The 21,715-nt window shown below is 38.9% G+C and overlaps 1 protein-coding gene across 1 annotated transcript in view; it reads right to left on the bottom strand.

The window, feature by feature from the left end:
• Window positions 1-21,715, bottom strand: part of MAP7D3 (MAP7 domain containing 3) — a 46,177-nt gene that overhangs the window by 6,022 nt on the left and 18,440 nt on the right. Inside the window, exons 5-16 of the mRNA XM_064462940.1 lie at window positions 20,726-20,840; window positions 19,727-19,759; window positions 14,655-14,756; window positions 12,101-12,199; window positions 11,601-11,699; window positions 10,378-10,503; window positions 8,116-8,261; window positions 7,616-7,746; window positions 6,787-7,031; window positions 2,648-2,783; window positions 1,338-1,518; window positions 74-178 (exon numbers count right to left, since the gene is read on the bottom strand). Coding sequence (XP_064319010.1) covers window positions 74-178; window positions 1,338-1,518; window positions 2,648-2,783; window positions 6,787-7,031; window positions 7,616-7,746; window positions 8,116-8,261; window positions 10,378-10,503; window positions 11,601-11,699; window positions 12,101-12,199; window positions 14,655-14,756; window positions 19,727-19,759; window positions 20,726-20,840 — 1,518 coding nt within the window. The remainder of the gene's footprint in view (window positions 1-73; window positions 179-1,337; window positions 1,519-2,647; window positions 2,784-6,786; window positions 7,032-7,615; window positions 7,747-8,115; window positions 8,262-10,377; window positions 10,504-11,600; window positions 11,700-12,100; window positions 12,200-14,654; window positions 14,757-19,726; window positions 19,760-20,725; window positions 20,841-21,715) is intronic.

Below are 21,715 nucleotides of genomic sequence, written 5' to 3'. Positions count from 1 at the left end.
GTTTACCTGTTCAGTTTAACACCTCAACCACTATTTTAGGCTAAGAAACCTCTCTCCTTTCAAAATAGTATACCTTTTTTCTTTCAAGCCTTTCCTGCAAATTTTGCTGCATAATTCTCTCTCTTTCCAGCCGCTGTCTTTCAGCCTCTTCTTGAGCTTTTGCTTCAGCTTCTTCTCTCTGAAAATAAAACAAAAAGAAGAGAGCATGCAGTGCACAACTCATTACCAAGAGTCAAAAGCAGAGCTGTTACAGAGATTCTGGTTCAACACAGACAGGAACATCAGACAATCACAATTTAGTATTACCATACATTGCAGCTAAATGCCAATTACCCAGCTACTGACATGAAATAGATATTACTATGACATTCAGAAACTGATCTGAAAAGAAAAACAATGTGCATGGTTATATTGTGATTATGCAAATGTTCTGAATGTTGTTGAGCTACTCAGTGTTCAAAGTATACTTCAGAACGAAGATTTGTCCAAGAAGGGTAATTTATAAAGTAACAAGACAGCAATTAAATTCTAAACATGGCAAGGTTGACTTAAAAATCTCGGCAGTCAGGTACTACTACCAAGATACTTGGTGCTGAACATCATCTGTTCCTTCTACACTGGAAAAATCTTTTCCAGTATGACTGGAAAGAAGACAGAAGCATTATAACAATTATTCTGAGTGTTACTAACTTAAACAAGCTTTCAAAAGAAACATACAGACACATGTCAATGCTATCCATGAGATACAGCTCTTTAAACAAAGAATTTCATTGTAACACTGCTTTAATTTTCAAAATTAATCTCATTTAAAGAAAGTCCACTTTCTGCAAAACAGCTTCCTTCAGTTAGAAGGATGCCTTTGTAAAGGTACACAGATACTAGCCATGGAAGACTTTTTAGCAACCGGAAAAGCAGACTTGGAAACACTACCAATCTTTCTTTTAAAGGAATCAGAGCCAGCTGGATAACTTTCCAGACAGACCACCTCCTTATAATCTGTACCAGTAAGCTGGTAAAGTGGGCTCAGTACAACTATTTTATGTGTGCAAAATAGCATCCCAGATGGCTAAAAAGAATTCAAAAATATCTGCTTCTGCCCCACACTTGAATTTATCAAATGTTGAGGGGTGGGGGGAGGGGAAAATCACATCAACTAGGGCAAGGAAAGGACTTAAAGACATTCTCAATCCATCTCAGGCAGGATGAACTCTGCTTTACATCATTCCTGACACAGATTTGTCAAAACTGTTCTGTAAAAGAAAATCAAAGGCAACCCCCTTGAAAACACATCAGCAGTTTGTAGGAGGAACACAGTCAGAGCCTACAGAAAAGCAGACCTGGTGTTGAAGCTCTGCAAGTTTTTCCTGTTCTTCCTGTTCTCGGCGGATCCTCTCCTCTTCAGCTTGCCTTTGTTGTTCTTCATAAGCCAGTCTCTTTTCTTCCTCCTGCTTGCGGAGCTCCTCCTCCCGTTGTGCTTCTTCCTCAGTTGCTCTCTTGGCTATTTCTTCTTCTCTGATTCTAGTGTTTCCAAGACACCGGTTACTGACTGGATATTTATCTCTTTAAAAGTGTGCATGAACATGAGACAGACTAGGAAAGCAGGAAAGGTCTAAGTTATCCAATCACAAAATAATGGCATAAAGATACTTTTTGCTATGGATTTACAAATGCCACCATCCAGATCAGTCAAAGGAAAAAGCAGAATAACTTGCAAGAACCTATCTATGAGCACATAAATGTTCTTTGCTGATTAAGTTAAGGCCAAGCCAGGTTGCTCCGATAATGGAATGTTTGACTGAGAACTGGATTAAGTGACAACTATGCAATAAATACCACCTGCATCCACCACATGAATGAAGCTTTTAATCACTGTCAAACATAAATTTAGTTGCATTATCTAAAAGACAGGTTCATCTCTAGTACCATTTCCAGAGATATTCTGGAGGTGTTCTCTGCCAGATCATGCAGATGTACACAACAGATCTGATGACATATTTCTGATAAAACATCTATAGCAAACAATATGCAAGTTTTTGACAGCTTTATAACCGTGAGGGGAAAAGAGACAAAATCTGATGTTCCATCATGTTCACAGAAGCACAGACAGGTGACCCCTGATCTGGAATCAAGTTAGTCAGCACAAAGTTAATTATTTATTTTTAAGAACTTCTATGCAGCGAAGCACATGCACACTGGTTGGTTTATCACTTCAAATTACTTGGCTGCAACATTGCTGATACAGATTTCTGATCACTAACATGAGATTTAATGTACCATCAAACCACTCCCTGAGTTCATCAAGAGTTTAATACAGAGAGGTTGCGTATTCAAAAGACACACAAACAAAACAAAAACAAGTGGTGTACAAAGCTCATGCTAGTCTTGAAATAAAAGCATCACTGGTGGCTGGAAAGAAAAAGCAGCAGTGATTTGCACAGGAACTATGCGTTACGTATATACTGAGATACAGAATAATGATTCACACTGCAGCCTATCCTGTCTCAAACAGTGCTAGCACCTGTCTCTGCTTCAGGAACTGCATTAAGATTTACAGGACCTCAAAGCTTAGGAAACATACACTGCCAGAGTGTCTACTCCAACCATACACCGCCACTGAAATCATCCCTTCCTCCTCCTGAATTGTTACCTTTCCTCTTCCTGTCTCTGAATTCGTTCTTGGTCTTCACGCTCTCTTTGTTCCCGTGCTAGACGTCGTTTCTCTGCCAAGATTTTAGCAGCTTCTTCAGCTGTGGTGGTCCCTGCTACTGTTTTGCTACCTGATTCTGCAAAGGTCAAAAGAAACTGCTGTTAAAAAGCCCCAGTAACTTAAAATTAAGAAAGACGTTATAACTGTGAGATTTTTCTTTTGGCCAACTGACCCCCTATCTTTTCGATCAGTGCTCATCACTCAGCAAGTATACCCTGCATCTAAAGGCCCACAATAGCCAAAGCGCCTAAAGAGATGTTGATGCAGAGCCACAGCATCTCACTGACACTGAAATAATAACAACTCATTCCGACTACGCCGATCCAGCCGTATTCCAGATGATACAGTTAAAGCCATTCTCCAATTACCATAGTACTTAAAAAAGCATGTTTCTGAAAAGACAGGCTTATTCTGTAACTCTTACAAACACTTCAAAGAAAACAAACAAAAAAACCCCCTGCTTTAGGAAATACACTGAACTTCCTTCTAATAAAACTGAGTACACATGACCCTAAAGAGGAAATACTGGGTTTTTTTTTTAATTATTTCTCTTGTTTCGTAACACTTAACATTCATGCCTTTATATTTATAGAGTATCTTAGGGCACAAATAATCACCATTTTATATGGCCCAGAAGGCACATACGAATGACTTCAGTAATGCTATATCTCTACACATTTTAGCAACAAATCAATTTCCAGTTTAGATGGAGATCAAAACAGCTCCAACCACCAGGTCAGCAGATACTTGTACAGTCCTGCAGTTTGTATTTCTTCATGTCCTGCCTGGTGTTACGGTGTCCAAACATCAGAGATACTAGTATAAATTATCATGAGGGGAAAAAAACCCAACAAACCAAAACCAAACAAAGACCCCACCCTTGCCATCCAGTTGCTCTCAATATATATTGAAAGGACTGATTTTTATCAGTTATTCCCACACTCTAGAAATATTACTGTCTGAACATGACTTAAGGACTCATCATCTGAATATTCAGAGAATCAGCTCTTGGTCTCAGCAGAGCAATAGCATCATAATGTTGATGAGGACCTACCTTTCTTCTTTTTAATATTTCACAGATCAGGACATATATGTTTGCTTAACATTTATAAAGCCTTCAAGTCAAGGTAATTTTAATGAACACTGACATCAGGGTTTGATCAGTTATTTTGCTTCTGAACTAAAGACAAATCATTCAAAACACAATGCCATCATTAGGAACTTTAATACCTGAAAAGCTGCTTAAACCCCATGGACACGTAATCACTACTTGCAGCTGTAGGGCATAATTGCAGAGAGTAAACCCTCAGCAGCTGAATCATGGCAGTTTTGTGCATAAAAATTGTTCTGGTGGTACTAGGAAAAGCATTCCAGCACTGATGAAGTCCAGCCACAGAGATTTCTCCTATTTAGGTTTATCCAGTGCTGAAGAAGAAGCACTTTTCCATAACACACTTTGCTTCTGATTTGGGCAAAAATGCAGCCATGGTGGTACAAACAAGAATCAGCCATGACAGTTCCAAATTTGAACCCAGTCAAAAGCAGTCCTCCTCCTCCCTGAGCAGGAAAGACCAGTCTTTTGCAGTTATAAGAACCATTAACAGGATCAGCCTGCTCAAGACTTGTATGTGCTTTTCTTCCTATATTCTGCAACTTTTATATTAAAAGAAAAGGAGGGAGGTTTCATTTAGTGTTGCCAATATGCAACAACGAAGAAACCAAAACACCTCTCGGCTCCTTTACCACTTGAGTGTCTTGCCAGTTTAGACTAGTCTGAAATCTCAGTTATATAAGAAATGGTTGACATTTAATGCCAGGTTTAACCTGTTTTTCCCCCTCAAAACTGAACCTAAATAAGGTAACTTATTCCTCAGCAAGAAGCCTAAATGTTGTAGGCTTTTCGGTTATAGGATTCTAACACGATAATGATAGCTGGAAATATGATTAATATCTGGTATTGAAAATTATAGAAGAAAATGAGTCACAATGATCCAGAACACCACATATATGGAAAGAACGAAAGGGTAGGAGACCTCAAGTCTATGGGGGACCTTCTCATTGCATTTTCACTTCTGAAGCTTTACTGATGTTTTCCAAATGGTTACCACAATAGTGTTTCCATCTCCATGCACCCCTCATACAGTCTGTTTTCACAGGGCAGGACATGGGACTTCCCAACATCATTGCTAACATGCCTTAAGAAGATTCTTCCAGTGTTTTATACTCAGCTCCATTTTCCTTGTATTCCCACTGTCACTTCTGATAAGAACTGTCTTTTTCTCAAAGGACCTTTTTGTGATGGAAGGGGGAAGAGGGAAATAGGCAAGAGAAATGTCTCAGAACAACTGTAAAATGTACTGTTAGTTGGATGGAGGGAAGATTCCAACACATTTCAAGGCAAGTCGTTTATTCAAAATCACTCTAGGAATCATATTCCAAAGCCTTCACTACCCAGACACAAAAAGGTGAGGCTCCATGATAGTTTATTACCTATCATGATGCATAAGGTGAGAGGTCATGAAGGAGCACTTCTTATGCTTTAAGTTGAAAGAAGCCTTTTAACTCTCAGAGAAGCTGTGAAAGGCTGCTGCTAGAAATGACAACTGCTCCAAGTCACTGAAAAATAAAGGCATTCTACTACAGAACAGTATATTTTAGTAGGAAGACACAAAAAACAAGACAAGAACTTGGCTGCTGTCTGTCAGCAACAGGCAATCAAGTTTAGTTTGAAGGAAAAGAGATGTTATGAAGATACAAGTGCACAAAACTCGAATTAGGTTGAACCTAGAAGGCCTAAAGACTGATTTGCCAAATGTCATCCATTGGTGCACTCTGACTTCAGAAACCATCTGGAATATAGTATTGCACCAATCCACAGGGTGAACTGCCTACACAGGCATGTAAAATGAAAATTGTCTTTAAAACTGAAAGCAACTTTTTCTTTTTAAGAGCAAAGATTTTGCCTCACTTAGAAATATTGCAGTATACCAAACCATTCAGAAAGATTAACAAAATCATCTCTATGTTGAAGACCATGTCCACTATTTCCTTATCGCCTATGCGTCAAAGAAAAAGAGCTTCACCCAGCCCCAGTAGGAATCGCTACAAAGATGACTAGCTGGGAGATCAGCAATTATGTAAAATGGAAGCAGATAAACTGGGTTAATACAGTCCAAGGAACAAGGACATGTGTTCTTGTTCCAGAACAACTGGAAGATGCATAAATAGGACATATTGTTACGGAGGTTTGAACTAACCAATGCTATTGATCACAACTGATTATGCACCCTCCGAGGCATCCAAGACATTTATCACAATAATGTAGCACATTGAGGGATGGGCATTCTGACTGCAAAGATAAATGACGTAACACTGAAGGTGGATGTGCAACTTCATACAAACATCCACATTTGACTATGACATCCAGGCTTCCTTCTAGTAGGCTGTGCCTACTTGACGCAATGAAGCGGATTAGACTAATTGCTTATGTGATATATGGCTCTCCTTGATCTACCACGATAATTTCTCAGTGTGACCTGTGAACTGACCGCTTTTTTCTGAAGCAGCAATGACTGTATGTTCACTGGAATTGAGACTGAGGCAGGCTTCTAGTTTTGTGAAAACTGGCTGTCAACTTGTGATGCACCAGTAGCTGATTTCATCCTCCAAGCAGGTCTCTCTAAACAAGCAATTTTAAGAACTACCAACTGGACTTAAAGACCTTTGCAGAGTTTAACTATTGACTTTGCAAACCTAAGCTAGTAGATCCCTCAGCTAGTGTGGCTGAAGTCCAAAAGGCAACCAGGATTTCTGCTTTTCTTAAAATTATAGTACAAGCAGTAATATTGAAAGCTTCTGACTTAAATCTCCAAGTCAAATAAACCAACTACTGCACTAAAATCCACACCCAAAAGTCATACCATGTAAAATTGTTGTATAAATAATCACCAATGAACAACTTCTGTCTTAAAGCATCTTACCCTCCAGTGGTCTACCTCACGAATGAATTATTTCACTAGGCCTAGCATACACTGGAGATGTCTTGAATACGAGCGTGTCAGTCACTGAGACTCACTTACCTTCTTTGGTCTTTGTGCTAGCTGCTACCGCATCCCTGTCCAAGGCTGGTGAAGCACCTTGCTCTTGTCCTGTTCCTTCAGTGCTCTTATCCTTTGGTTTGCTCTCTGCTTCAGCCTTCTTTTTGGTAATGTTTATAACACCTGGCGTGAGGGGTGGACGTTGTATGGGTGCCGGTTTAGAGGCTGGAGTAGGAGATGGTGGCCTTTGTTTTGACACACTAGGTGAAGGTGGGCGAGTCTTTTGTCTGTTGAAATAAAGAAAATTTTTCAGGGCTAACACTGAAAACTTCAAACACACAATTGAGGACAGCAGTCTACTTTTGTTACTTTACATTATGTACCTCACTTTTAAAAATAAATCCACTCATGAGCTACTGGTGCTTTCCTCAAAAAAGTCAAATAGAGGATTCCAAAATACCCTGGGCACCTGTGCTACTGGGCTACTTGTGGGCTAACAGCAAAACAGGGCTGCTAGCATGACCTTCACTTACTCCACATCAAAGCTGAACCCTGTGATTCCAGTCCAAGAAATTTCTTACACTAGTACAGGCAGATTAGCTTGTTCAGGAGCTCACATGCTTCCTATTGGCTTGAGCACACAGACTACAGAAAACCAGAGCGCATTCTGTCTGCACAAAAGAGACAAAGGTTCAAGTAAAAGCTGCACCCCTACTGTGGAAAAGAGAAACGGGACCAAAAATGAAGTCCTTATGTGTGTTAACATGCCATAGCATAGGTCATCCAAATTCTAACAGCACAGCTGTCTTGAGACAGGAAGCACCCTTCATTTTGTTCTGAATAAAAGAAGATATTTAGCCTGGACACATACCTAACTGTAGAAGGTGATGGAGGACGCTTCACCAAATTAGCAGGAGAGGGGGATCTTCTACGGGCAGACACAGATGGCGAGGGAGGACGTCTTAAACCAGAACCTGGGGATGGTTTTTCTGTCTCTGATTTCTAAGAGAATACATAAAAACAAAATAATGCTCTCTCTCTAGAATACATTACAGAGAAGCTGCTACCCCAACAAACATACACCTTCTCAACAAGATGTATTACATTTCCTCTATGTTTCAAAACACAGCCCCAGTCAATATGTTACCTAAATTAAACTTTAGGAACCATAAACAGCAAACAATATGCCTTGAAGACACCAGAGAGATCAAGGACCATAAAAGCCCAATTTGATTTCAATACTGTGGCTTTTTAAGCAAATGCTATTGAACGCTTTGATAAGCAAGCAAAATGCTGAAACAGGATCCCATCCTGAGCTGTTCCAAATTCCCTGATTAATAAAAACCCAATTCCTGTGGATTTTCAACAAACCTGGGTTGGTTCTGGTGAACTTGCATCAGATGAAGATACAGAGGACTTCAATCTGTCGATGCTACGACTGCGCACGGGCACTTTAGGAGTTGGGACTGGGGAATTGATGGAACTGGCTGAAGCTGAACGAGGACAGAGGTGAGATTCTATAAAAGTTAGGAATTTGACAAGACAAAACGAGAACCAAGTGCACAGCATAAGAATAGGAGAAAAGGAAGAGGGAGAAAGAGAGAAAGAAAGATTGTGTGTGTTAGAAACTGTACAGAAAAACAGGCAGGCAGTGCACATTGCAGTGGGTCACGGACACAGGCACCACCACCACCACATGATTAGTACTTTAGAAGCAACAGCACCAAGAATAAAACCATTCTGAAAGCAGCAGTCTGGAGTAGATAAAAATAAAATGCTTTTCCAAACAATGTCTAAATTTGAAATACACCAGTGTTACTTTAATTTTAGTCGAGCTGTATTTAATCACAAATACTTCAGCTTTAATGGCTTAGCATCTATCTTTACAAGTTCTTCATGACAGGTTCAAATTTTAAGCATGTTTCCCCCATACTCAAGGAGGAAATCATCCTTCTTTTCGAAGAGTATTTATAAAGCAGCATTACATTAGGAATCTGAGCATTACTTTACAAACTTTTCTTGTGAAATAAGCATTTGTGCAACATTATGTTATTCTACTTTCCCTCTCTGACCCCTTTATAACTATATATGTGTGCCCTTTATCCACGTTAACAAATCAAAATAGATGGTGTAAAAGAAACCTATCAAGAGAAAAAGGTCAACTGTTAAACTAAAATACCTTTTCCTACTTGACGTGTCAATCTCTTCACAAATAAGATATTGAAAGAAATAGCATCTTCCAATTGCTTTTTTCACTAACATAATCACAGATTGATAAACATACATAGATGTAAAAATCTACTTCTGAAACTAGATATTGGATTTTTCTATAGCCTGAATAAACTGTGATAGATGCCGGCACTTAATTTTGTATCTTTATGGAAAAGACATTTTATTTTTATATTTACAGCATTTGTGCAAGGAGAACTGCATTCTGTTTGTGCATAGTTTGTGCTAAAGCACAGGTACGTTTCTACTGAAATGAAGAAAGTACCTCTAAGTAAACTGATAAAAATGTAAAAGTTATCTTTAATTTGGCAATAGTGAATAAGTCACATGCTGTCAGTAACAGTGAAAAAGATGGTATTTTCCCACATGACATGAACGGAAATATTCATGGTAAAATAAAAGCGGCACATAGGTGTGCAAAAATATGACTGTTGACTACAAACCAAAAAAGTAAAAACCGATTATGACAAAATGGGAGCAGTGTACAAGTGTCACCAATTCCAACAAGGACCAAGTGGTATAAGATAAAAAATAAAGGCAGAATAACATACTTAAGAGGAAACAAGCAAAACTGGGAATGCAAGTTGTAAGGTAAGAGAGGAGAAAGGACTCCACATTGGTTCCAGATACGGGGCATTATTATAACAAATAACAGTTGTAAGACACACGAGATGCAGCTAGGGCTCGCCCACAATGCAGAGATGCCTGCACCAATACTAAATTGAGCCACAGTGTGGGCTTATCAGCTCAGTCTGGAGCAACATAAAATTGCTCGAGCCAGCCAGGGTTTCTCTACAGTATCTTCTCCTTCTAGTATGCCTCTACCACTACAGTCAGCCTGAGCAACGCCAGCTCAGAGCTCCCTGTACTTATGTTAAGATAATCCCTTTGTCATGTTCCTGTGAGAACTTCTCCCCCTAAAGAAATTCAGACTTTGCACTAACTCCTTTCAGCCTCCTTTGAAATTATATGTTTGTTTGGTTTTTTTTTCCCCTTTCATTTCCTAGCACTGTTCTCTGACCAGCGTGCCTCAGATTCATTTGAGGGTACACCCAAATGCAGATCTCTGCCAGTTTAAAAAAAAAAACCCAACAAAAAAACCCCACACCAAAAACCACAAACAAAAGCCAAAACACCAGTCTCTGGTTGTGACTCTGCAGAGCAAGTAAACTGTCACTGGAGTTTTAAAGCCAGTATTGTTCTATGGTTTTGTAAAGTAAACATGCAACGTAGCATATGAATTAGTTATTACTAACCAAAGAAAATACTGGATAAGTATTATACATAACCATATATTAACTGTCTGATTCATACGGAGGTGTAGCACAGTTAGCGACTATCATATAACTTCTTGCTTGAAGAGCAACTGCATAAGACTTCCAGGCTTTGCTGCCCTCCTGTTACCTGAGGGATCTTGTCCATCAGCCGATAATGTAGCAGCACTTTTACTCCTAGCTAAGGAGGCCTGTGTGGGGGCGAGGAGGCGACTGATTACGCTACTGTCCAAAGGACTGAGCTGGGAGCGACGAGCTAAATGATGGGAACAAATCAAAAAGGATCCAACATGAAATCATATAATGAAAAAGACAAGCAACACAAAGCAAAGGACGACTGTGAGCATTGTTGCAAATCATAACAGTTTTCGAAGAAAAATACTGAAGTCATGGAGAGGGAAATCCAAACTAAAAGCACAGAAGGGTTAAACACTGCAATCTCTTATGTTGCACTTCTTGTCCTCAGCTTGCTTAATACTAATAATTTTAATGTGCGAAGTCTGGCACACGTACAACAGAGATAAATGCTGAAGTCAGTCAAAGTATGAGAAGTTTTTGACCCAGCTCTTCAGACCTATATTCTCTAGATTGCAGGAAAGGCTGTTCTGACATAATAAACAGAACACTTGCAAGTCAAAGCGAATAGTTATTGTCAGGCATCATTTGCACACACAAATTCACACGGACAGCACCCATCATCCTCCCACACAGGAAAGATTCTGAAGCAGAACATTATTTCCACTGCTGGCAATAGCTGCTAAAAAGGAAAGTTTCTGAATTGTTCACTCAAAGGGAAAGATGTGTTAGAAAAGTTGCTAGTCTTCAGCTTTAGGAAGAACTCCTAGAAAAGAGGTTATTTGTAACCTAGTGGGGAATACACAGACCAAGATAAACTGAAGTGAGAGTGGGTTTCTTCCTTCATTTGCATGCACAGAGTTTAGGCCAGCAGCAGGAACCGAGAAGTTGCTTTTAAACTGAATAATGAAAGGGAGCTTAAAAAGCAAAGGTAAGATTTAACTAAGAAGTGAACATACCAGTGATGTATTTACTATATCTTACATTTAAACTGACCAGCTTTCAAATAAGCCTCTCTCTTGCACAGAGAGACATTTTGCTGTCTACTTACAGTGCCATTTAACAAAGTCAAAGTCCTTCTTACAGGATATTTTTTTTTGTCCAAAGGGAGAAATTTAACCTTTACCATTTACAATTTTATCTTTACCGCTGGATAACTAAAAAGTCATCAAAAAGTCCTAAAAATTTAAGAACCAAGGAAACTAGTGAAAGTAAGCCTATCCAAAGTTTACTGTGAATGGCTTTAGAAAGAAATATTCAGCTTTATGAAACAACCACCTGGTTTTTCTTCCTTTTTCACTTTTTCTAGTTCTGGAGAGGATTGGGGTTTACTACTCATTCTATTCAAAGATGTGCTCCTCCTCTTCTCTGTTCCTCCTAGAGACCAAGCGTAAGGAAGATTATTTTTAACAAAATACTTATATATATGATTTTCTAAACTGCCATTCCCATGCTTTGCTTTTGCCAATCAGCTAAAACCACTGATCTATCATTATGAAGCCCTATTTTCTCATGAGCTAAGTGGTTTGGCTACCATTTGTCTGCTCTCCCCCACCCTTCCACTTTTCAGAGGAATAAGCTGATTTATAGACACAGTTACCCAATATCTGGCACTGCAATGTGCATAACGATATTTATGCCAGAGTGCATAGACTACATGCACAGCAGTGAAAGTCTGAGTAAAAACATTTATAATGAAACTGGGACATGGTTTAAAGCCAACATCAAATATCCCATTTATTGCCTCCCAATTCTCAAAACAAACTGGTTTCTAGCACCTTTCTGTTCCACCTGCGAACCTTTGAGTGCTGACTGCTGAGAATGTAGAGGAACTTTGTTATTCAGTCTGTTTAATGAGGCACTTCTCTTTGTGGTACCTGGAAGTGAAAGCGCATGGATTAATCTTGTTGAAATGCCTAAAAGTCCCCTCCAACACTTGCCCCACTTCCCTAAGATACAGAGGAGTAATTAAGTCACTTCATAGTACGAATCCTTCAGAAGCAGGAAAACTGGATCAGGGAAGAATTATAAAGCATGATTTCTTATATTCCTGTATGTTACTGATCATAGCAGCAGGACGCTAGTCTCAGCAGACCTCTTGTTTGACCTACCAAGACCATCCTTGTACGCCTTTTAAAATAAATAATTGGATAAGGCCATTGCTCACATTCCGTAAGAGTAAGAGCAAGAAACAAAGTGCTCAGCTTAGAATTAACAAAGAACACAGCTGATTAAATACTCCGTTCAACCAGGACAAGCATCTTCCTCTCAATTCTGCATTCTGCGGCTCCACCTTCTCAGGCAGATACACATGGCAGAAGCAAACTGGTTAATTCTGTGACTGTATTCCCTGTTGTTTGAATTTAGCAATTATTTCCCAAACAGACCTTTTTTCTCAAGTGCCAAATCGAGAGCATAGAACGGCTCTAACTTGCTGTGGTGATCTAAACCAGTCAGTTAGTCAGCCTCTATATTGTTGGAGTCCTGTTCAGATTTCTTATATTTCAGGCCACCTGAGAATTTGTCCTCCAAAGCGAACAAGGATTCACAAAGGATTTCAAGGTATGACAGTGAGTTTGAAAGCAATCCCAATTAATTGATAATTAGTGACTTCCTTTGTTAGTGGCTTAATTTGTACTTTACAGCCTTGTTTCTGACTCACATCCAGAGCTGAACCCTGCAGACACATTATATGTAAATATCATTTTAAAATCACAATCAGTCTCCAGTGACTCAGAGCCCCTGCAGCTATGCCAGTATAGATATATTCACTGATTCTCCTAGGAGACATCCAGTGTACAAGCACAAGTCTTTCTGGTGCATCACCTTCCAACATGAACTAGCAAAATCACTGTTAGCTGTGTCCGTGTTAGGGATTCTTCTAGCACAGCTCATCTGATCTAAGGTTACAGATTGACAGAACACTGCAGTGCAGACCTAGTTGAATTTGTTTTCGTATTAAATAGCTCTTAGCTTATTAATGCTTTTCATCATTTTGGGAAAAAAAACCACAACATTTGGCATACAGCCAGCCTCCTGTGAAGCACTGGGAAGATTCCCCACAAGGAAACTGCAGGTTAAAACAATCTGGTACGTGCTCATGCAAATAATTTTTATTTTTCTTAACAAGCAGATTAGGACAATTCCTTGTGTTTCATCTTTTTTTTTTTTCTTTTTTTTTTTTTTTTTTTGATTCAGAGATGGTAGACTGCCATGATTTACAGAATGACCTTGACTTAACATGCTGTAAGGTCTGTTTCACAGTCCCTCTCTATAAGTAGCTTACATGTATCGGGACAGGGCAGAGGGGAGGAGGCAGAGAGAGGACTCACACATATAGGTTTACCAGAGATCCATCCCATCCCCTGCATCCCTGTTAAGAATAGCTGGGTGGTGCACATTTTAAACACGACACGCTGCACTCGGGAGCTTCATCCACCCCAAAGCTGCAATTCTAAATGAGACTGAAAGCCACAGAAATTGGCAGACATTTTTCTAGAGTGCAAACGCTCTCAGAAACCCTTAAAAAAAGAAATCAAAGAAATAGTTGGCTTCCAGGCCGTTTCTATTCCTTGATAGTCATTGGCACAGTAAGTAACCCAGAATGCTTGCAATCAGTGGTGTGCGCTAACAGTTTAAGAAATGCATAATTTGAGAATCAGTACCAAGATTACACTAATTTACTGGGCAAGGAAATGGTGTCAGAACTGCACACTATGGTTATAATCATGCTAGAACTCCAGGTCAAAACAATCCCCTCCCACCCAAAAAATTCCCACAGGTGCCACAGTTTTTCATGCATCTTTCTCTATTTGGTTAAAGCAGAATTCTAATATTAAAAGTGTGTGCTATAGAGTACAGAACTGGCACAACAGAAAGATGTCAAAACTAACTGGATTTTTCCCTTCCCACAGGCAATCAAATGACTGGAGCTGTCTAACAGAACAAGGCAAACTTTATTTTTGTACTATTTCTATTTTGCTGAAATTTTAAGGTGTGATTTGAGGCATGCAAACCCCTAAAGATGATGTGAAATGATTTGTGAATCACTCATTCACCAAGATTTCACTTTAGTAAAACAATTACAGAAATAATAAATAAAAAAACAGCAATCTTTACCGTTACTCTTCTCCTCTAACAGAGATCACATCAACTGGGTCAAAGCCCTGAACAGTCAAGCTGGATTAACAAATTGCATGAAATGCATTTGAGATCAAAATATGAAGTGAATTACACAGCAAGGGAGGAAGAGGAGTATCATTCTACCTCCTGTCTCCTCCCAAACAACAGTTAAGCAGTACACCTGCTACCAGCAGACACACAAACACTTACTTCGATCAGAAGTATTTAAAAGCGCTGCAGATGATGACAACCGTTTATTCACGACAGCTTCTGTCTGTTTGAGGTTTGCTGTGGAGGTGGACCGCTTGCTGGCTGTGTAAAGAAGCGTTTACTTTAGAATCCACCTTCATACCTGAGGAAGAACCTTTCACAGATTGCTGAGAGCTAACTTTGGAAGTATTGCATCCTGAAAGCTATTTCCAGTTTTGCTTATGGAGAAACAGAGGGTTTTTTCTCCCCGCTTTGAACAGACTCAATACAATTAGCACCAGTTTTAAGTGCACAAAAAAGGCTATTTAGTTTTAGTGGAGTAATGACAGGATTTTAGGCATATGTATGGAAACAGGTGATTTTTAAAACCTGTGCACCTAACATGTAAAGACAAAAGCTACTGAGGTTGTGTGTTGTTAGCAGACTGGCAAGACAGAGAAAGTAAAAAAACACCCCCGAATAACAATAATTTCTTCACAAAGGTACGTCAAAACAGTTTTTCAACAACTAGTTAACAAAACCAAACCAAAACAAATGCTTTTAGAGGGATAAAAGCAATTCCTGAGGAAAGGCAGGAAAGCATTCCTATTTCTGATTACTTCCCAAATGCTGCTCTATTCTAGAAACTGGTATTTTTCAAAAAAGCTAGTCCTTAAATTCATGTTTCCCAACAATTTTGCAACTCATCAGACAAAAAACTTCCATAAGGCATTATTTTTTTTGTAAATGTATACACACACGCACATACATATACACACTTAAAAATCACATCTCATATGGCAGAATTTCAAGTTTACTACAAGCCAAATAGACACCCACTTTTTAATTTCAAATAATGTACTTTCAGGATGAACACTAGTCCAAAGTGTGAAAGCCTTGGAAAAGCAGGTACCTGTTGCTATGGAAACTCAATAAGCAGAAAACAGTAATGCACACAAAGTAATGCAGACTAGCATAATAAACACAAGAAATTCTATACAAACACAAGTAATTGATTTTGCTGGCATACCAGACAGCAAAGATGATTAACGCAAACTCATTAGTGCATAAGTACCAAAGGAAAAAGCAGCTCTACTCACCACAGAGGCTATAGCAGCTCCTTATAGAAAGAGCCAGGACATAAGGATTCCTACAGACAGCCCTGCCTCTCCATTGTACTTTTGACGCATGTACTCAACCCAGGCTTCCTGAGATAGGGGCTTCCCACAAAACCATTTCACATGAAGATCAGACTTTGGAGCTGAAGCTACAGAAGTGTCAAGCTCTTGCCACAGTGAACAAGAACAAAGTCTCCACGGGGTAAAAGGGGGATCTACTGACTCCAGTTAAGAAATTAAGACCTGAGCTTAGTGGAACCTTCCCAGCACAACAACAAAACAAGGTGTTCTGTGAATGAAGTGAGAGTACTGGGATAACTAAGACAGCCTTGAGAGGCTTTATATATGAAAAATCAGGAAACTCATAATTCATGTATTTGGGTGTTTTCAAAGGAAAAGACTACCCTCTAGCGTCTGCTCTTAAAAAGAAAGCCTGGCTCCTGCCAGAGCTCAAGCATGTGAGTCAAGGACCTCCAAACATCCTGGAGATGCTTCATACAAATTTCTCTTTGTTCAAATCAGCACTTGCATGAAATCTGAAATTTGGTCCATCGCCTACTAAGACCCAGAGGGCAGAAAATTAAATCTTGCCTTGAGGAAAACTACACTCAGAGAAGTAATTCTTACCCAGCAAGTTTATAAGTTTTGGACACGGGCTGTGCTGTTTAGCAGAGACAAGGGATGAAACTTCTACTAGAAGATTAAAAAGAAAAAATGACAGCCTGTATATGACTATTTAAACAATAAACAAATAACAGGTTCTATTTTACAGGGAAACAGAGAGCAGTGGTGAGGGCAGGGGCTAATATCCCCTTTGATACCTTGACTGAAAAAATCTAATTGGTAAAGGGTATTCATACAGATATTTGAGTTTTCTTTTTCCAGAAAATTTTAAGATCTTAAGAAGTTAATGCTTTTTTGACCAATACCATTGCAAATCTATGATCAGGTGGCCTCAATTCTTTCCCTACCTCAACCATGAGATAGCTTCTGCAAACCTGAAAGCTTTGGACAATTCACTAGGAAAAAATCTTTAGAAGACAGCCAGGTCATACAGGTAAGACAGCCAGGTTATACAGGTAAATTACTCTTCTGTATTTTGGGGGAAAGTTAAATTAATCACATCAAGGGATTCTAAATGGGAGAAACATATAGCACAGTCCCACGCAATACCAAGCACCTGTACTGCTTTTAACAGAAGGGGGAAAACAAACTGTAGTGGTAAAGCCAAGTCAAGCAGATGACTGCCATGCAGCAAGGCCTGCAACTGGGTAAGGAGCTGGGAAACACAGCATCTTAAGAAAATCATTATCAGACAGAGCAGCTCAGCTTAGCTTCTGAGTTTCACTGAGAGAGGGTGCTGGAGCACTGCCTATCTGAGGGGGGATAAAATTAGGCTAAATAAAATAAGGTTATCTGTCTCTTAGTACCCTCCAAATTTCTACTAGGACAAGGAAGCTTTCTATTTAGAAAGCAGAGATGCTGGCAGCCCAATTTCTATTCTAATAGCATGTCTCCACTACAGATGCACCTGAATGTCAGTCATCACTAAACCCCCCTCATTTACAAGGGCTCTGTCATCGAGGATGCTTTATTACACAGCCGTGCCACTTCTCCTGGCAGACCCACACCCTGCGTGTTTCATCTTAGCACTGACAGCAATGTCATTAACGTAACATTTGACTCTGGGGCTTCCATCAATTTTTTAAATTTCAGGCCATCAGCGGGGTACTTGGTGCAGTCTCAGTGAATCACATTCTGTACATAACACAGAATGGCTGATAGTTGAAGTGTTCAATTACATGGAGTTTACTTTCCAGAGCACACCACCTCTATCACCCACAAATGCTGCTTTACCTGCCAATGTTCCTAAATATTACCGTTGACACAGCCAGTTCATGGAAGAACGTGTCTGATTTTCTACTTTTTTTTTTGTACAGAAATACAATAGACAAGAAAGCCTTTAGTCTAAAATAATGTGAAGAATATTTGAAATCTGTTCCCCCCAACAGTTTTCATTTTAAGAAATGGAGCCTTTAGTCCCAAATCTGCCACAGAAACTGACAGTGGAAAAACAGTGCTGTATTGAATCTTGCTCTTGATGTGCTGTTAGAGAAGGTGCACTACTTGGCCACAATGATGTAATGTAGCAGAACTCATATGGTGTTATTTTTCAGAAATCTCAAAGTAACTGTTGTCTTTCCAGCAATTCTGCAAATATAAGGTGAAAGGGACCAAATAAGGATTTTTTAGAAAGCCGGCTAGACTTAGGCATCCTACATGGTTTGGGTATATTTTAAGTAACAATTAGGTGAGGAGCTTCCAGAAAGTTAAAAAGCTAATGACGACCCTGAAATAGGAATAAATATGAGAAGCATTAATCCAATCATGATTCCACATTATCCAGTCCAGGTAAGACAGCTGTACCTTTGAAATCTCAACGTAAAGATGAACACAAATTTAGAACAGTGTGGATGCACAAGTGTCTTGGTCAAATGCTGCATTATCTGTTTGTCTCCACAGTCAAATTTTTCAAATTTGGTGCCAGGTTATTCAAACTGACTGACAGTAGCTGGACTTACCTGCTCCTCCTGTTGTTACTTTATCATGCATAAGGTACAGCTTAAGTGCCTATTTTTACATCAGGAGCATGTTTGTTGGAAGACGCTTTATTTTTAATGTGCTTCAGCAGCACTGTGGTTCAAGTCTTCCTCCATGGACAGTCAAGACTCATTTCCTCGCATAAATCAGGAGAGAGCAAAGAATCATAGAATCAAAGGACATTATTTTATGTTTGCTATAAAGTTTAGGTAGAGAATAATAGAGGAGAAAAAAAAAGTGGTCTCCTAAACATTTAAAGCAAATGTGATTTCCTAGTTTCAAGGTTAAATGGCATTTGGTAATGTGGAATACAGTAATTGAATTTATATATGTATCCGACAAACACATGTTAAACAGGTAAAGCAATCCAGACAAACTGGCTAATTTTGAGGAAAATTAGGGATTCATGCTATGCAGAGAAAGGGAAGAGAGATGTTAAATAAAACGCACATGCTTCTGCTGTGTTGCCAGAATAAGCCACAGTAGTAAAATCACACTCAGTCAGACTTTCATTGCATTTTCAAGTCTCTCATTGTCAGCATTACAAGACAGCTGTATTGAATTAGTAATGCTGTGAGCATGCACAGATTTTCAGAATTCAGATTTAGCTGGGTCTCAGCAGAGAGCTATCATCTTAAACTAGCTACAAGAAAAAATTTTGCTTATTAAACATATAGCCTTGACAAATATATCAGTGATCCAAAGCATTTCTATGAATGGCTCAGTCTGTGGACTGTAAAGTGCCAGAAATCCAATGAAAACACATTTAATATATAGAATGATGTTTAGATAATTGTACAGACCCGGTTTTGCAGAACTCTTCTTGGAAAAAGTATCAAACTGCACAAAGGATCCACTCCCTTTCACAAAGTTTCAGCAAAATATAATTTGATTTTGCAAATGTTACTTCAATTGCTGGTAAAACAAGGGAAAAAGAAAACAAACCAAGCCCTACCAGGTATTTTTTGCAAATTAGGAAACAATGAAAGGGTTTGAAACTGCCTTTTAAAAAAAAAAAAGCTTAGACTACTGAGCTAATTTATATTCAAATACATACCACTAAGAATTTCTCTTCTCCTCCCCCACGCTGTACCCAGTCATCTTTAAAAACCCAAATGCACACATATCCTTTCCCTGAAAACTCCCTCAGGATGCAATGACTTAAGCCGCAGTTTAATTAGCTGGGAGGGATAGTTAAAACCATAGAGGGCTGCTTTCTACTTAGGGATCACATTTGTTGCACAGCTGGCCAAGATCCAGGGAAAGATCTATAAGATGACGTTTTTCCTTACTTTCAGAGAAACAAGAACTCAAGTTTAAAAGGTTAGTAGTGAGTGTGAAACAACAGAAAAAGAACATTTTAGAAATCAATACCACCAGTTCCACCTTCATCTGCAGTCTGTTGTTCTGTAGAGGAAGAAGGTTTGTAAGCTAAGTCACAAGGTCAAATAGCAAACAATGCAACTTAACCAAAAAATGGGGGAGCTGGATATCATAATCTAATTTATATCAAAGCACTTTCAAACATGTTATAAATAAGCACTTAAAAGTCAACACTCAAGCTGACAGAAGACACTACTAAAACACACCTAGTACAATTCGACCAATTCAGAAGATTGGCTGAATTGAAGCATTTTTTATTTTATTTTATTTCTTTTAATTCCTGGACAATAACTTATGTTAAGTTACTTATTGGCGGGGTCTTCCAGTTAGGGAGTGCATAAAAAGATCCCTTCTACTGCAATCCTGATTTCCTGGTCTCATTCCAGAATGTATACAAGGACAAATGGTTAATTGTGTGAAATAGGAAACAATCTCAGCCCAAATTAAACAGCATTAAAATGCATCACCTAGTCTAGAACAGAACCTATTCTCCAAGAAGCTTGGACACTGCCCACTGCATCTCCTTACCCATTACTGGTCATTCAAATAATCAGTTAGCATTCTGTAACTCTAAAGGTGTGTCTAAATGTTTTAGATGTAATACTACTGTACAACTGTTTTTTTTGTTTTGTTCTGTTTATCATGAGTCTTAGCACACATGTACTGCATTTGAAGGAATCGGAATTATTTTAACATTACACATTACAATTCCCCTTATCTGATGCCTGGGGGCTGGCAATGCAGTGCTGCCAGGTGTATTTCCCATGTGGCTTCTCTCTAGTTCTTTCCAAAGTCAAAAATAGCTCTAAGTCTGAGCAGCTTTTCAGGGCAAGTACAGATATGAATCTTTCTGCAAGAGCTACCCGTAGATCCTGTTGTAAGAGCCAAGACAGGAAAGGATGCCCAAGTCCCTATGAATAGCGCTGCACCTGCCAGTGTTCGTACATAATATTCTGTGATTTTAGCCATGCTAGAAAAGGTGCTACTTACCTGTTTTGCTCTCTGAATCTGGAGTTACCGACCCTCCCCATGACCATCTCTTCTGTCGTGTTTCCAGTCGCTGACTCCGTTCCAAGGTGCGATGCATAACTGCTTCATATCGCTCCTATCATCAAACAACACCTCTATGAAGCTATAGAACTATAAAGCACAGCCATGCCAGAAGACAAAATATTTTTCCCCCATTATGATTTAAAATCTGTTTTACTGCATAATAACAAGCTTTATTTTATTTATTTATTTATTATTTTGTTATTATATTATAAAAACTATCATGTGAAGAATTTTAAAGGCAATTAATTGTTTCAAAACACTGCAAACATGATTAGGTTGAGCTAAAGCACAGATAATCTATTCTATTCTTTACTTAAAACAGCCACCAAACAGATTTCCTATTCAGTAAACAGCATTACTTATTTTCTAAATAGGGATGAACCCCAAAGTGAGCAAAAATCATTGCTTACCCTTTAAACTATTTATTTTCTGAAGTTATTTCTAAATGTTGCTAAAAATTCTCCATTATAAAATACCAAGTATAAGGTTATTTGTATTTTCATAGAACCACACAAACACTGACCCAAGTCTTAACAGATTCTGGCATTAATAGAGATATGATGAAACCAGAAATAGCAAGACATGAAGGCAGAACTGCAAAAAAGACCAATCAACTCCAGGCCTCAGCAACCACTGCTGACAGGACAAAGAGGACTGAAAGAAGCTTTCTCTTCTGTCTCCAGGACTAGTAACTGCTAATGTGGGAACTTTATCTCTTGTGCATAAAGATGAACTGTAACCACGCTAGACTGTTTCTTCTTCATAATCAGCTAGGTTTCCATACATGCGTCAACAACAGATTTCTGTTCTGGAATAGTCATATCCCAAGTGATCTTTTGAAGCAGTATTTACTGCCGATACGCTGCAGTAAGATACCAAAGAGACTCGTTATCCAAACATTTCTCCCTCTTGGAGACACAAAGACTT

This window comes from Phalacrocorax carbo, chromosome 11 (genome assembly GCF_963921805.1).
Source record: "Phalacrocorax carbo chromosome 11, bPhaCar2.1, whole genome shotgun sequence".
Lineage (NCBI taxonomy): Eukaryota > Metazoa > Chordata > Aves > Suliformes > Phalacrocoracidae > Phalacrocorax > Phalacrocorax carbo.
Note: the sequence above shows the minus strand (reverse complement) of the source record. Positions and strands in the feature narration are given on the sequence as shown.